We start from the raw sequence: 18,090 nt of genomic DNA on the forward strand, positions 1-18,090 counted from the left end.
AGTGCTGTACTGAAGCTGAAGCAGAGCTCTCAATCGTTTTTAGTTGTCAGACAAAACTAGTAACATCAATTAGTTTACACAGTTTAACATGCAAATAAGTTTATTTTTCTCAGGAAGTTAAACTATGATCCTTTTAACTGTAGTGATCATTAAAAAAGTTAACAAATTTTTTAAAAACAATGTAACTTGACCTTAGGGCCAAATTAAATTTTTATTAGTTCTAAATTAGCGAAACTGCTCATGTTAAAATATTTAAGAGTGTGAAATTTTATCAACAACTTTTACCCTACTTGACAGTAAAAAGTCCTAGAGTTGGATGTTCCTTAAAAATATGAGTTCAGATTTTCCAAGCTCAGAATTAAATACATGGCTGTCATTGCAAGCAAGTTTCCGGAGGTGACAATAAAGTCCAAGTTTCAGTAGGTGTGGCGTGAGGGTAGAGGGCCCTGAGTAAACTGCGGACAAACCTTGTAGGTAGGGGTGAAGGGCAGGCACCTGAGCCCTTGGGGGGCACGGTGCGGGTGCCGAGCCCTTGGGGGGCAGGCAGCAGAGACCGCGCCCCGTGGAGGGAGGGGAGGTGTGTGACACAAAGCACACGCCTTGTCTCAGGGCTGCTTCCGCTTCCACCACGTGCGCGGTCGTCAGGACACATCTGCTCCAGGTCACACGGGCTGATGAGCTGAACAGGTGCATCATGAATAGTTCAAGCTGTTTCTTAAAACTAATTAAAAATGCCAACTTCAAAGGCACAATAAAACACTAACAACACTAACAGCCAAGGCAACAGAGGCAGGGATGCACACGTAGAGTACTTTCATGAAGTCCCCGAACATTTTAAAAGCATTTAGTAAGCAGAGGAGTAAGGATGAATGAAACAATCTGAGTAAACCTAGTAACAGCTTCCATTACACAAAGAACAATATATGCCTATATAAGATCCAACGCTATTCAAAATGATGAACCTAATGTAAAACTATAAACTGTGCTTTGAGGGGCCAGAACTGAATTCCAGACATAAACAGAAACTCGGTCCTCATGACAGAGAAGTGGCGCACGCCCACGATGCGAGGGAGCTGGCGACACTGGCGCCTTCCTTGTCCCTGTGCTATGTCGCCACACAAGGAGCCTGCATGTCTTTGTGCTGCCCAATAAACTGACTAAGGCAAAACCTGATGCCCAGACCTTTCTTGATGAAATCTACAGCTAAACTTTGTACGAAGCTCTCTCGTGTACTAGCAGCGCTGCTCTGTCGCTGATGACAAAGGAAAACTTCCTGGTCTAAATGCCCAGTAGTTCGAGGAGGGGACCCTTGGCTCTCCGGCCCACCTTGCAGACTCTGCCCACCCCCAGCTACCCACCTGGGCCCAGCCCCAGGAGGGGCTCTACAGTCTTCGGCTGAGAATACTCGGATGGCTGTACTGGCACCTCCTCCTTGTGCTCAGTAATGCCTGGGAGCTGAAGAAGTCAGTGGGCCCTGGAAAGCCATCTACCTTCTACATGTTTAACAGCCAAGACTGCTGAACACCTGCTAACTCTCCTGGTGGGGACAGCACTCATCGTGAACGACAGTGTGGACAGGGCAAGCCAGGGACCAGCCACTCATAATGGACCTTAAAGATCTTCTTGTCTAAAACCTTCTCATCTCCTGACTGAGGAGGTGGTTGACCTGGGGAAAAGTTTCACATATCCCAAGACAGAGCTCTGTCCTTGTCACTGCGCCCTTCACTTCCCTCTCTTTCCCCTGTGAGCCCATGAGAGGCTGATTCTCAAGCTGTACTACAGCCTGCTCTCTCCTGAGTGCAGGCCTAGGAATCCACCCTGCACATCCGAAATCCAACTAGTCCTCCCCATGAAGGACTCCCCCAGCTGTACACTCACGCCAGGTGACGCCACAGCCATCCATTCAGCTGTCCTACTGAATGTGGAGAGGTACCCCCAAACCTGCCTCCCTTGTCCCCCCATGCACAGCCTCCTTCTGGCCAAGTGGCGCTCAGGAGGCAACAGTCCCCCCTTCTAAGCTGTGTGCTGCTCTCACTGGCCTAGACCCCGTGCAGGGCACTGGACCTGAGACCACAGGCTCCCCAGCGCCCAGGGGCCTGCACACCAAGTGCCCACCAGCTTCCGAGGCACGCTGCTGGCCCGGGACCCTGAGCGGAGCTGCCCTGGTTGCCGTGGTAACGGGGTGGTGTGGGAACGCGAAGCCCCTACCCTGTTGGACATCTGCGGGCAGTGCTGCTCCGTCGTGTGGATGAGAGTCTGGTCCAGATCCACCATAAGCACCAGCTTGCGGTTCCGGTGCAGTCGCTGTTGGTCTTCCCTCCCCAGCTGCTCAGCTTGCTGAAGTGAGAAACAGAGAGAGACACGGCACGGCCACATTGAAATTCAATTTCATAAGACGACAGCCAAACAAAGGAGATGGGGTATGCTTACACGCCCCAGCTCAGCAGATGGGCAGGGGCCCACAGGGGCAGCCCGGGGTCTGTTCTAAAGCCATGCACGGCAGTCTGGCTTGGGATGGACCTTTTGTAATTCAAATACATAAACACATGAAAAAGGAGAGCAAAAAGAAAGTACTTGTTTCTACACAAACTCTGCTGAATTCTATGAAGCAACTCAATAAAAGTGAGTCACAAGGTTAATTAAGGAATAAAGAAGCTCTGCCAGGAGAAGAGTCGGCAGGGCACAGCACGGTTGGGGCCCCGTGAGGAGGTATCGGGGTGCTGAGCTCAGAGCCTTCCTGCGTCCACGCTCCTGCTCACGTGACAGAGCCCCGGAGACACATGGCTGCAGCAGTACCTGGGGCCTTGCAAACTGCGGCCAACGAGCTCCTGCAGCGCCTGCTCCGTGCCCAACATCATACCCGGCCCAAAGTCACTGTGACGACAGACACTGCCCAGGTCAGATCAGAGGGACCAAGGCGACCAGGTCGACTGGGAGGGACAGAGGGATGGGCAGCAAACGGCTGTTCTCTTCTGGTGCAGACAGGGACAACCATCCTCTCTTTTTATCCCCAAACTTCCTAGTTTTGTCTGACATATCATACACACAACACACACGTATATTTACGTTTGTTTAAAGTTCAATAGTTAGTTCAAAACACCCAGAATCATTTTTTTTTTAATCTGGCATTTGTCTTTCTTACAAAAAATAAATGAAAATAGGTCTATGTTATTTTAATAAAATGGTAACACTGAAAAATGTCATATCTATTTTTTTTTTATGTACACTCTGGAACTGTTTTATACTAAGATAAAAAAAATCAGGTTCTTAACAATAAGCGAGGCCACGGGACCTTATGAAAGGCTACGCTGTGTCCAAAGCCACGGGCCTTCCAGGAGTAGCCGGGCAGCCAGGCTCTCTGGCCCCACACACCCTGGAAAGCCGCCTGTACCTCCTGGGGAGGCACCCAGCCCCCCGCCCCCACCATGGGCAGATGCCTAGAGACCAGTCTCTTATGGGATTCTTGAGATATATAAGAACTTAACAGACATTCAAAGGGAAAAATCCAGATTTCTTGGTATTTGAATATGTATCCCTTTTCCACTGTCAACTTTCCTTTGGCCCCAATGTGGAAATGCCTTCCAGGAAGAACACGCAGGGACCCTGGCCCGCAGGTCACCCCACACTGTCCCTCCCTGTACTGTACACTCCCCTCCGTCCCTCCAGGCCTGGCCTGCAGCCTCCCCCACGTCGTCCCTCCCCACACTCTCCCACCACCAGCCTGCACCCCTAGCCACAGGCTGTGCTGCAGTGTGCAGACCAAGGAAAAGAAGGGCAGAGCAAAGCTTCAGAGTGCCAAGCACACCCCACTTATGGATTACAGGTAATTTTACATTTTCGAGCAATATAGGAATGATTAAGTATTATGGTCCCCTGCAAAAAAAGAAAAAGAATTATTTTCCTTCAAGGCCACATAAAATATGATAAGAACAACGAAGCCATGTATATTTCATCTAAGAAAAATGTATAATTTCACAAACTTTTTATTATGAAAATTTCCAACGGATCACATAGCAAGTAGCCATCTGCTCCGCTGCACCCAGGGTCCGCCCGCCGGGTCCACCCGTTGTGCCCGCCACCTGCTCCGCTCCAGCGCGAGGGAGCCAGCTCGTACTGGGGGCTGCGTACTCACCTCAGAGCTCACCATGAGCTCGGGCACGCTGTGCACCATCGATACGGTGGCCGTAGACAGGGGTGCGCGTGGGGCACCATTCTTGCTCAGCAGCCTTTGTGGGCAAAGAAAAGGCTGCTGAGACCAACAGTCGCAAGAGCATCTGCTTACAACAAGAGACGTTCAGCCCTAAGTAACAGGATTCTAACTTCCAATTTAACTAATCTCTACTGAGATCAGTACAGAGTTTTACTTGCGGGCAAATCAGCCTAAAGAAGTAAAAGGAAAGACCCCCCAAGGGGACCGTGGCTGCAGGGGCAGCTGCCGTCCAGTCCTGGGCGACCACTCTGGTGCCTCAGACCCTTAGTCTCTTCTTACCCCCAGGACAACCTACTCCAGACTCACAGCGTACACTCCCACCAGCAGGACTTACTGGGTTAAATCTTGACCGCACTCAGCGCACAAGCCTTTCATCACCACCGGGTGGCTGCATCCTTCCAGCCTCACCAGCACAGCTCTACAAAACCAGGAGAGAAGACGCATTAGTAACAGTGGAGCCACATGCCCCAGACGGTCAGCCCACTGCAGCCAGCAGGGGTGCAGCCACCCCACTGCAGCCAGCGTGACCGGGATGCACAGCCAAGGATGTCCTCTCTGCCTGGACAGCGAAGGGTCTAGGCCACTTCACCAAGGCTTACGCCACAAGTCTCTCGCTGGCAAAAACAAAACGCCTCAAGTTACACACAGGCATCCTTTAGAACCCAGGATGTGCCATTAGAAGATGACTGGGGGCAACAGGAAAACTGTCTCAAATGCAACATTCACACGTGGTCTAGTTTACACATGCTTCTAACAAAGATTTGTAGAAACAGAAACTTTGTAGAGAGTCAAGAAGTAACAGGTAGAAACCTCTTTTTGGAGTACTCAATGACCCACCAACCTCTGGGCACTGGAGTGTGTCCTACACCATTACTCCTCCCCTTACCAGGCCAAGTCTCTCCCAAGTTAGCTGTATTAGATGTCAGAATTTCTATTTTGATGCATTTGAGTTTTTAAAAACTTCCAAAATTCGGGGTCCTAGATGGCAGCTTAGTGAGGAGTGGGATTTAGTTCATTTTCCAGAGCAGCTAGTAAATAGCCAGGAACAGTACAGCACAACTGCTGGGGCCACGTCAGTAACCAGGTACACACCGTACCCCAGCCTGGACAAGCTGGACCAGCTGCGATCCCACAGAACCGTGAGTCCCCCAAGACTGGGGGCCAGCACCCCTCCCCCACAGGCTGCCTCCCACAGGGAAAACGAAAGAGACTTTACTAGCAGCAGGGGCTGAGCGCAACCAAGCCCCAACTGTGGAATTAATCAACAAATTCTGACTACTAGAAATAGGCCCCCAGCTCAGCTGAACCTCAAGTAAAAGCTGAGGCTACTGGGTTTTGCTCCTGCGCAGAGGCGGTAGGGCTAACGGAAAAAGAAAGAAAGAAAGAAAAAAAAGAGGTTTTTCTGGATCGGACAGCACAAGTTACTTGAAAGAATCTGGGACCTGAAGGAAAGGAGGGGGCACACAGGACCTGGAGATACACAGAGCAATGTACCAACTTCAGCTCTTGACTGGCAAACCCAAGGAACAGGGTTCCTGCTCTGTAAAGGGTTTTTTCTACGGCTTGACTGCTCTTTAAATACAACTGTAAGGCTTCTCAGGCTTCAACTGCCCCAGGCAAGGGCAGAAATAAGCTTATCTGAGATGCAAAGTGGCTGGTCAGGTGAAAGAAATTAATTCCCTGGAGGCTGTGCCTTCCCCAGGAGAGGGGTGGGGCCCAGCTCAGGTGGAATCCCTCCAACAAGGAGTTCAGACCCCAGGGACTGAAAAACTGAAGGATTAAAGCCCACATACAACCTCTCCTCTGTCTCCACCATGCCCCAGCTGGAGGAGTCTGCTGAAGTTAAAGGTACTGCATCACCTTAGGCTGGTGGGACTGGCGGACAAACAAGCACCACATACTGGGAAGGACAGGAAAAACGCAGAGTCCAGAAGCTTCACAGAAAAGTCCTTCAACCTACTGGGTCTCACCCTCAGGGAAAACTGATGCAGGTGACTCCTGAGAGGAGACCAGTTTGGTCTGAGAAAATCTGACTCGGGTCTAAAATACCTAAGTAGAACCTTTAAGGGGGGGGAAAGAAGGCACCATACAGCAGGGGAAGAAACAAGAAAACAAGAATTGAAAAATTCTGATCTGTTAAACAAAACCTAAGCTAGAAATCTAGAATAAGCTGAACTGAATGTCAAAGAACAGACAGACAACAAAGCATCCAGCAAGAAACTCCTAGGTAAAAAACTGAAAATAATTTGCAGAACAAACTAATTAAGGAAATTAAATGTCTAAACGCGAGCAAAAAATAATGAATCATACTAGGAAAATGGAAGATATGGCTCTGTCAAAGGAAAACACCAACAATTCAAATGAGATACAGAAGTTGAAACAATTAATTCAGGATGTCTGAACAGACATGGAAAATCTCATCAAAAATCAAATCAATGAATTGAGGGAGGATATAAAGAAGGCAAGGGATGAACCAAAAGAAGAAATCAAAAGTCTGAAAAAACAAATCACAGGACTTATGGGAATGAAAGGCACAGTAGAAGAGAGGAAAAAAATGATGGAAACTTACAATGTTAGATTTCAAGAGGCAGAAGATATAACTGGAGAACAGGACACCTGAAATACGAGAATCAAAAGAAAACGTAGGGAAAGAATGGAAAGATATGAGTAGGGACTGAATGACAATAGGAAGCGCACAAACATACGTGTTGTGGGTGTCCCAGAAGGAGAAGAAGAGGGAAAAGGAGGCGAAAAACTAATGGAGGAAATTATCATTGAAAATTCCCCAACTCTTATGAAAGACTTAAAATTACAGATCCAAGAAGTGCAGTGTACCCCAAAGAGAACAGATCTAAACAGATGTTGTGGTAGTCAGATTCAGTTGTCAACTTGGCCACGTGAAGGCACCTAGTTCTGTTGCTGTGGACATGAGCCAATGGTAGGTGAACCTCACCTGTTACTAATTACATCTGCAGTCAGTTAGGAGGCGTGCCTGTTGCAATGAAGGATGTTTGACTTAATTGGCTGGTGTTTAAATGAGAAAGCTCAAGGTAGCACAGCCCAAGCAGCTCAGCATACCTCATCTCTGCACTCATAGTTCAGCCTAGGCCTTTGGAGATGGAGAAAGGAATCACCCTGGGGAAAGTTGTTGGAACCCAGAGGCCTGGAGAGAAGGTCAGCAGAGATCGCCCTGTGCCTTCCCACGTAAGAAAGAACCTCAGTGGAAAGTTAGCTGCCTTTCCTCTGAAGAACTAACAAAATAAATCCCCTTTTATTAAAAGCCAATCCATCTCTGGTGTATTGCATTCCAGCAGCTAGCAAACTAGGACAGACGTACTCCAAGACACTTACTAATCAGAATGTCAGATGTCAAAGAGAAAGAGAAAATCTTGAAAGCAGCAAGAGAAAAGCAATCCATCATGTACAAGGGAAGCCCAATAAGACTATCCATAGATTTCTCAGCAGAAACCAAGGAGGCAAGAAGACAGTATATTACATTTAAGATATTAAAAGAGAAAAACTGCTCTTTCTCGGACGGCGGCGCTCCCGCCGCCAGCCAGCCCTCCTCTCCCTCTTTCTCCGCCGGTGGAGCTCCCGCCGCCAGCCAGCCCTCCTCTTCCCCCTTCTGCTCCGTTGGCGTTTCATCCGCCATCTTGCCCTCCTCTTCCCTCTTCTGCTCCGTTGGAGTTTCATCCGCGACCTTGCCCTACTCTTCCCCCTTCTGCTCCGGCGGCGCTCCATCCGCCATCTTATCCTTCCCTTGGTCCTCCTGCTCCGGCGGCTCTACAACCACCACCGTGCCCTCTTCCGCCTTCACCGGCTCCTCCGCCACCATCCTCAACAGCCTTGCCACCCTCACCTTTCCTCCTCCAGAACAGCTACTGGGGGAGTGGAGACGATACAGAGCAGCTCCCGGAGCCACGACAGAGATCAAAGGGACGGTGTACCCCATCCTGGAATGGCTGACTGTCTGGGAGAAACAGCTCTGGGGAGATCGCCAAGGGCCGCGGGCTTTCCCGGGCGGGATGGCAAGCAGCCGGAGTCCCTCCCTTTCTCCTTCCCAGGCCAGCTGGAAGAATTGGGCAGGCGGTTCCCTCGGGCTGCGGCGGCTGGAGCCCCCAACACACAACGCCCCCTGGACCAACTGAGAGAGTTGGGTCGGAAACCCCCAGAACGCGGAGAACGGTGACCAAGGGGGTCCCTTCCAAACACGGGACTCCCCGGTCCGGCTGGGAACGGTGCATCTCCGAGGCTGCGGCGGCTGGCGCCCACCCGCCACGCTTGGCGCCCCGGGCCGACGAGGAAACTCGGTCGGGCGCTCTCCCGGGCTGTGGCGGGGGCGACCCTCCCCGCACACGGACCCCCGGGCCTGCTGGCACTCTTCCAACCCGCTTCGGATGGCGAACCTCCCGGACGGCGGGAGCTTTCCAAAGTTAAAGGACCCACAGCACCTTTTACTGGTGGAACCAGCAGACAAAGGTGGGCCACAGGCGCCACCTACTGGGCAGGATAAGAAAAACAGAACCCAGATAATTCACAGAAAAATCTTTCAACCTGTGGGGTCCAACACCCAGGGAAATCTGACTAAATGCCCAGACACCAGCAGAAGATAACGGATCACGCTCAGAAAATTGAAAATATGGCCCAGTCAAAGGAACAAACCAACAGTTCAAATGAGATACAGGAGCTGAAACAACTAATGCTGAATATATGAACAGAAATGGAAAACGTCTTCAAAAACAAAATCGATAAATTGAGGGAGGACATGAAGAAGACATGGGCTGAACAAACAGAAATAGAAAAACTGAAAAAACAAATCACAGAGCTTATGGAAGTTAAGGATAAAGTAGAAAAGATGGAAAAAACAATGGATACCTACAATGATAGATTTAAAGAGACAGAAGATAGAATTAGTGATTTGGAGGATGGCACATCTGAATTCTAAAAAGAAACAGAAACTATCGGGAAAAGAATGAAAAAATTTGAAAAGGGTATCAGGGAACTCAAGGACAATATGAACCGCACAAATATATGTGTTGTGGGTGTCCCAGAAGGAGAGGAGAAGGGAAAAGGAGGAGAAAAACTAATGGAAGAAATTATCACTGGAAATTTCCCAACTCTTATGAAAGACCTAAAATTACAGATCCAAGAAGTGCAGCGCACCCCAAAGAGATTAGACCCAAATAGGCGTTCTCCAAGACACTTACTAGTTAGAATGTCAGAGGTCAAAGAGAAAGAGAGGATCTTGAAAGCAACAAGAGAAAAACAATCTATCACATACAAGGGAAACCCAATAAGACTATGTGTAGATTTCTCAGCAGAAACCATGGAAGCTAGAAGACAGTGGGATGATACATTTAAATTACTAAAAGAGAAAAACTGCCAACCAAGACTCCTATATCCAGCAAAATTGTCCTTCAAAAATGAGGGAGAAATTAAAACATTTTCAGACAAAAAGTCACTGAGAGAATTTGTGACCAAGAGACCAGCTCTGCAAGAAATACTAAAGGGAGCACTAGAGTCAGATACAAAAAGACAGAAGAGAGAGGTATGGAGAAGAGTGTAGAAAGAAGGAAAGTCAGATATGATATATTTAATACAAAAGGCAAAATGGTAGAGGAAAATACTATCCAAACAGTAATAACACTAAATGTTAATGGACTGAATTCCCCAATCAAAAGGCATAGACTGGCAGAATGGATTAAAAAACAGGATCCTTCTATATGCTGTCTACAGGAAACACATCTTAGACCCAAAGATAAACATAGGTGAAAGTAAAAGGTTGGGAAAAGATATTTCATGCAAATAACAACAGAAAAGAGCAGGAGTGGCTATACTAATATCCAACAAATTAGACTTCAAATGTAAAACAGTTAAAAGAGACAAAGAAGGACACTATATACTAATAAAAGGAACAATTAAACAAGAAGACATAACAATCATAAATATTTACGCACCGAACCAGAATGCCCCAAAATACGTGAGGAATACACTGCAAACACTGGAAAGGGAAATAGACACATATACCATAATAGTTGGAGACTTCAATTCACCACTCTCATCAATGGACAGAACATCTAGACAGAGGATCAATAAAGAAATAGAGAATCTGAATATTAGTATAAATGAACTAGACTTAACAGACATTTATAGGACATTACATCCCACAACAGCAGGATACATGTTTTTCTCAAGTGCTCATGGATCATTCTCAAAGATAGACCATATGCTGGGTCACAAAGCAAGTCTTAACAAATTTAAAAAGATTGAAATCATACACAACACTTTCTCGGATCATAAAGGAATGAAGTTGGAAATCAATAATAGGCGGAGTGCCAGAAATATCACAAATACATGGAGGCTCAACAACACACTCTTAAACAACAAGTGGGTCAAAGAAGAAATTGCAAGAGAAATTAGTAAATACCTAGAGGCTAATGAAAACGAAAACACAACATATCAAAACTTATGGGACGCAGCAAAGGCAGTGCTAAGAGGGAAATTTATTACCCTAAATGCCTATATCAGAAATGAAGAAAAGGCAAAAATGCAGGAATTAACTGTCCACTTGGAAGAACTGGAGAAAGAACAGCAAACTAATCCCAAAGCAAGCAAAAGGAAAGAAATAACAAAGATTAGAGCAGAAATAAATGAAATTGAAAACATGAAAACAATAGAGAAAATCAATAAGACCAGAAGTTGGTTCTATGAGAAAATCAATAAGATTGATGGGCCCTTAGCAAGATTGACAAAAAGAAGAAGAGAGAGGATGCAAATAAATAAGATCAGAAATGGAAGAGGAGACATAACTACTGACCTCACAGAAATAAAGGAGGTAATAACAGGATACTATGAACAACTTTACACTAATAAATACAACAATTTAGATGAAATGGACGAGTTCCTGGAAAGACATGAACAACCAACTTTGACTCAAGAAGAAATAGATGACCTCAACAAACCAATTACAAGTAAAGAAATTGAATTAGTCATTCAAAAGTTTCCTAAAAAGAAAAGTCCAGGACCAGATGGCTTCACATCTGAATTCTATCAAACATTTCAGAAAGAATTAGTACCAACTCTCCTCAAACTCTTCAAATAATCGAAGTGGAGGGAAAACTACCTAATTCATTCTATGAAGCCAACATCACCCTCATACCAAAACCAGGCAAAGATATTACAAAAAAAGAAAACTACAGACCAATCTCTCTAATGAAGATAGATGCAAAAATCCTCAATAAAATTCTAGCAAATCATATCCAACAACACATTAAAAGAATTATACATCATGACCAAGTAGGATTCATCCCAGGTATGCAAGGATGGTTCAACATAAGAAAATCAATCAATGTAATACACCATATCAACAAATCAAAGCAGAAAAATCACATGATCATCTCAATAGATGCAGAGAAGGCATTTGACAAGATTCAACATCCTTTCCTGTTGAAAACACTTCAAAAGATAGGAATACAAGGGAACTTCCTTAAAATGATAGAGGGAATATATGAAAAACCCACAGCTAATATCATCCTCAATGGGGAAAAATTGAAAACTTTCCCCCTAAGATCAGGAACAAGACAAGGATGTCCACTATCACCACTATTATTCAACATTGTGTTGGAGGTTCTAGACAGAGCAATTAGACAAGAAAAAGAAATACAAGGCATCAAAATTGGAAAGGAAGAAGTAAAACTATCACTTAATTAAATTTGCTTATTGGTTTTTCTATTTCTGAAAAATAAGTTGTTGGGATTTTGATTGGTATTGCATTGAATCTGTAGATCAATTTAGGTAGGATTGACATCTTAACTATATTTAGTCTTCCAATCCATGAACACGGTATGCCCTTCCATCTATTTAGGTCTTCTGTGATTTTTTTAGCGGTTTTTTGTAGTTTTCTTTATATAGGTTTTTTGTCTCTTTAGTTAAATTTATTCCTAGGTATTTTATTCATTTAGTTGCGATTGTAAATGGGATTCGTTTCTTGATGTCCCCCTCAGCTTGTTCATTACTAGTGTATAGAAATGCTACAGATTTTTGATGTTGATCTTTTAACCTGCTAATTTCATATATTTTTCATATATTCCCTCTATCATTTTAAGGAAGTTCCCTTGTATTCCTATCTTTTGAAGTGTTTTCAACAGGAAAGGATGTTGAATCTTGTCAAATGCCTTCTCTGCATCAATTGAGATGATCATGTGATTTTTCTGCTTTGATTTGTTGATATGGTGTATTACATTGATTGATTTTCTTATGTTGAACCATCCTTGCATACCTGGGATGAATCCTACTTGGTCATGATGTATAATTCTTTTAATGTGTTGTTGGATATGATTTGCTAGAATTTTATTGAGGACTGTTTGCAGATGATATGATACTATACGTCGAAAACCCGGAAAAATCCACAACAAAACTACTAGAGTTAATAAATGAGTACAGCAAATTAGCAGGTTAAAAGATCAACATCAAAAATCTGTAGCATTTCTATACACTAGTAATGAACAAGCTGAGGGGGACATCAAGAAACGAATCCCATTTACAATCGCAACTAAATGAATAAAATACCTAGGAATAAATTTAACTAAAGAGACAAAAAACCTATATAAAGAAAACTACAAAAAACCGCTAAAAGAAATCACAGAAGACCTAAATAGATGGAAGGGCATACCGTGTTCATGGATTGGAAGACTAAATATAGTTAAGATGTCAATCCTACCTAAATTGATCTACAGATTCAATGCAATACCAATCAAAATCCCAACAACTTATTTTTCAGAAATAGAAAAACCAATAAGCAAATTTATCTGGAAGGGCAGGGTGCTCCGAATTGCTAAAAACATCTTGAGGAAAAAAAACGAAGCTGGAGGTCTCGCGCTGTCGGACTTTAAGGCATATTATGAAGCCACAGTGGTCAAAACAGCATGGTATTGGCATAAAGATAGATATATCGACCAATGGAATTGAATAGAGTGCTCAGATATAGACCCTCTCATCTATCGACATTTGATCTCTGATAAGGCAGTCAAGCCAACTCACCTGGGACAGAACAGTCTCTTCAATAAATGGTGTCTAGAGAACTGGATATCCATATGCAAAAGAATGAAAGAAGACCCGTATCTCAGAGCCTATACAAAAGTTAACTCAAAATGGATCAAAGATCTAAACATTAGGTCTAAGACCATAAAACAGTTAGAGGAAAATGTAGGGAGATATCTTATGAAACTTACAATTGGAGGCGGTTTTATGTACCTTAAACCTAAAGCAAGAGCACTGAAGAAGGAAATAAATAAATGGGAGCTCCTCAAAATTAAACACTTTTGTGCATCAAAGAACTTCATCAAGAAAGTAGAAAGACAGCCTACACAATGGGAGATATTATTTGGAAATGACGTATCAGATCAAGGTCTAGTATCCAGAATTTATAAAGAGATTGTTCAACACAACAACAAAAAGACAGCCAACCCAATTACAAAATGGGAAATAGACTTGAACAGACACCTACCAGAAGAGGAAATACGGATGGCCAAGAGGCACATGAAGAGATGCTCAATGTCCCTGGCCATTAGAGAAATGCTAATCAAAACCACAATGAGATATCATCTCACACCCACCAGAATGGCCATTATCAACAAAATAGAAAATGACAAGTGCTGGAGAGGATGCAGAGAAAGAGGTACACTTACCCACTGTTGGTGGGAATGTCAAATGGTGCAACCACTGTGGAAGGCAGTTTGGCGGTTCCTCAAAAAACTGAATATAGAATTGCCATATGACCCAGCAATACCATTGCTAGGTATCTACTCAAAGGACTTAAGGGCAAAGACACAAACGGACATTTGCACACCAATGTTTATAGCAGCATTATTTACAATTGCAAAGAGATGGAAACAGCCAAAATGTCCATCAACAGAAGAATGGCTAAACAAACTGTGGTATATACATACGATGGAATATTATGCAGCTTTAAGACAAGATAAACTTATGAAGCATGTAATAACATGGATGGACCTAGAGAACATTATGCTGAGGGAGTCCAGCCAAAAACTAAAGGACAAATACCGTATGGTCCCACTGATGTGAACGGACATTCGAGAATAAACTTGGAATATGTCACTGGTAACACAGTCCATCAGGAGGTAGAAACAGGGTAAGATAATGGGTAATTGGAGCTGAAGGGATACAGACTGTGCAACAGGACTAGATACAAAAACTCAAAAATGTACAGCACAATAATACCCAAGTGTATAATAATCATGTTAAAACACTGAATGAAGCTGCATCTGAGCTATAGGTTTTTGTTTTGTTTTGTTTTGTTTTTTTACTATTATTATTACTTTTATTTCTTTTCTCTATATTAACATTCTATATATTTTTCTGTTGTGTTGCTAGCTCTTCTAAACCGATGCAAATGTACTAAGAAACGATGATCATGCATCTATGTGATGATGTTAAGAATTACTGATTGCATATGTAGAATGGTATGATTTCTAAATGTTGGGTTAATTTCTTTTTTTTTTCCGTTAATTAATAAAAAAAAAAAGAGAAAAACTTCCAACCAAGAATTCTATACTCAGCAAAACTGTCCTTCAAAAATGATGGCGAAATCAAAACATTTTCAGGCGAAAAAATCACTGAGAGAATTTGTGACCAAGAGATTGGCTCTGCAAGAAATACTAAAGGGAGCACTAGAGACAGGTAGGAAAACACAGGAGAGAGAGCTGTAGAGAAGAGTGTAGAAATGAAGACTATCAGTAAAGGTAAAAAGAAGAAAAATTAGATATGACATGCAAAATCCAAAAGGCAAAATGGCAGAAGAAAGTACTGTCCTTACAGTAATAACACTAAATGTTAATGGCTTAAAAAACAGGACCCATCTATATGCTGTCTACAAGAGAAAATCCTAGGTAAAAAAGTGAAAACAATCTCCAGAATAAAGTAATAAACCCAAGGATAAACGTAAGTTGAAAGTGAAAGGTTGGCATGAACAACCAACAGTGACTCGGGAAGAAATAGATAACCTCAACAAACTAATCACAAGTAAAGAAATTGAATTAGTCATTAAGAAGCTCCCCAAAAGAAAGAAGTCCAGGACCAGATGGCTTCACATGTGAATTCTACCAAACATTCAAGAAAGAATTAGTACCAATCCTGCTCAAACTCTTCAACAAAATTGAAGAGGAGGGAAGGCTACCTAACTCATTCTATGAAGCCAACGTCACCCTCATTCCAAAGCCAGACAAAGATACTACAAGAAAAGAAAATTACAGACCAATCTCTCTAAATGAATACAGATGCAAAAATCCTCAACAAAATTCCTGTAAATCAAATGCCGCAACACGTTAAAAGAATTATACACCATGACCAAGTATGCAAGGATGGTTCAACATGAGAAAATCAATTTATATCATACACCATATCAACAAATCAAAGCAGAAAAACCACATGATCATCTCAATGGATGGAGAAAAGGCATTTGATAAAATTCAACATCCTTTCTTGTTGAAAACACTTCAAAGGATAGTAATAGAAGGGAACTTCCTGAACATGATAAAGGGAATATACGAAAAACTCACTGCTAACATCATCCTTAATGGGGAAAAACTGAAAACTTTCCCCCTAAGATTAGGAATAAGACAAGGATGTCCACTATCATCACTGTTATTCAACATTGCGTTGGAAGTTCTAGCCAGAGCAATCAGACAAGAAAAAGAAATACAAGGCACCAAAATTGGAAAGGATGAAGTAAAACTCTCACTGTTTGCAGATGATACGATACTATATGTCAAAAACCCTGAAAAATCCACAACAGAATACTAGATCTAATAAATGAGTACACCAAAGTGGCAGGTTACAAGATCAACATTCAAAAATCCATAGTGTTTCTATACACTAGTAATGAGCAATCTGAGGGGGAAATCAAGAAAAAAATTCTATATATGATTGCAACCAAAAGAATAAAGTATTTAGGAATAAATTTAACTAAGGACACAAAAGACCTATACAAAGAAAACTACAAGAAATTGTTAAAAGAAATCACAGAAGACCTAAATAAATGGAAGGGTATACTGTGTTCATGGATTGGAAGACTAGATATAGTTAAGATGTCAATTCTACCTAAACTGATTTATGGATTCAATGCAATAACAATTGAAATCCCAAAAACTTACTTTGCAGAAATAGAAAAACCAATAACCAAATTTATCTGGAAGGGTAGGGTGCCCTGAATAGCTGAAAATATTCTGATAAAGAAAAATGAAGTTGGAGGTCTTACACCATCTGACTTTAAGGTGTATTATGAAGCTCCAGTGATCAAAAGAGCATGGTACTGGATAAAGATAAACTGGTCAATGGAATCAAACACAGTGTTCAGATACAGACCCTCTCATTAATGGACAACTGAACTTTGAGAAGGCAGTCAAGTCAACTCACCTGGGTCAAAACAGTCTCTTCAGTAAATGATGCCTAGAGAATTTGATAGTCACATGAAAAGAATGAAAGAGGATAAATATTTTACCCTCTATATAAAAATTAACTCAAAATGGATAAAAGACCTAAACATTAGATCTAAGACCATAAAACTTTTAGAAAAAAATGTATGGAAATATCTTATAAATCTTACAATAGAAGGCAGTTTCATAGATCTTACACCCAAAGCAGGAGCATTGAAGAAAGAAAGAAATAGGAACTCTTCACAATTAAACTTTCGTGCATCAAAGAACTTTGTCAAGAAAGTAAAAATACAGCCAACACAGTGGGAGACAATATTTGGAAACGATATGTCAAATAAGGGTCTAGTATCCAAGATATATAAAGGGATTGTTCAACTCAACAACAAAAAGACAAACAACCCAATTACAAAATGGGCAAAAGACATGAACAGACCCTTCTTAGAAGAAGAAAACAAATGGCTAAAAGGCACATGAAAAGATGCTCAACTTCCCTGGCTATTAGGGAAATGCAAATCAAAACCACAATGAGGTATCATCTCACACCCACCAGAATGACCATTATCAATAAAACAGAAAATGACAAGTGCTGGAGAGGATGTGGAGAAAGAGGCACACTTATCCACTGCTGGTAGGAATGTCAAATGGTATAACCACTGTGGAAGGCAGTTTGGCAGTTCCTCAGGATGCTAAGTATAGAACTGCCACATGATCTGGCAATACCATTGCTAGTTATCTGCTGATACCTAGGATACATGAGGGCAAGGACAGAAATGGACATTTGTACATCCAATGTTTAAAGCAGCATTATTTACAACTGCCAAAAGAAATGTCTATCAACAGACGAGTGGTTAAACAAGCTGTGGTATATACATACAATGGAATATTATGCAGCTGTAAGACAGAATAAAGTCATGAAGCAAGTAACAACATGGACAGACCTTGAGGACATTACGCTGAGTGAGATTACCCAGAAAGAAAAGGACAAATACTGTATGGTCTCACTGATATGAACTAACATTAATGAATGAACTTCAAGAATTTCAGTTAAGAAAAGAGGCCATCGGGAGACAGAAGTAGGGTAAATTCAGGGTAATTGGAGCTGAAGGGATACAGACTGTGCAACACGACTGATTGTAAAAATTCAGAAATGGATAGTACAATACTACCTAGTTGTAGCACAAAAATGTTAGTACACTCAATGAAGCTGAATGTGAGAATGATAAATAGAGGAGGGCTGGGGGCACAAATAAAACCAGAATTCACAAATAAAAAAGTATTCGAGAAATGGGGGAAAATTCAACTCCCCCATTTGGAAAATTCCTGATATTCTTACAAGCAGTGGGGACAACCAAATCAACAGGCCGAGCCCTCAATCTTGGGGTTTGTTCATATGAAACTTATCCCCACAAAGGATAGACTAAGTCTACT

The 18,090-nt window shown here is 42.6% G+C and overlaps 1 protein-coding gene across 5 annotated transcripts in view; it reads right to left on the reverse strand.

Moving 5' to 3' along the window:
* Positions 1–18,090, reverse strand: part of CTDP1 (CTD phosphatase subunit 1) — a 145,589-nt gene that overhangs the window by 88,670 nt on the left and 38,829 nt on the right. For all 5 annotated transcript variants that reach the window (XM_077135174.1, XM_077135173.1, XM_077135176.1 and 2 more), the window contains exons 2-4: positions 4,545–4,628; positions 4,133–4,226; positions 2,209–2,337 (exon numbers count right to left, since the gene is read on the reverse strand). In XM_077135174.1, the coding sequence (XP_076991289.1) occupies positions 2,209–2,337; positions 4,133–4,226; positions 4,545–4,628 (307 nt within the window). The remainder of the gene's footprint in view (positions 1–2,208; positions 2,338–4,132; positions 4,227–4,544; positions 4,629–18,090) is intronic.

This window comes from Tamandua tetradactyla, chromosome 18 (genome assembly GCF_023851605.1).
Source record: "Tamandua tetradactyla isolate mTamTet1 chromosome 18, mTamTet1.pri, whole genome shotgun sequence".
NCBI classification, from domain to species: Eukaryota; Metazoa; Chordata; class Mammalia; order Pilosa; family Myrmecophagidae; genus Tamandua; species Tamandua tetradactyla.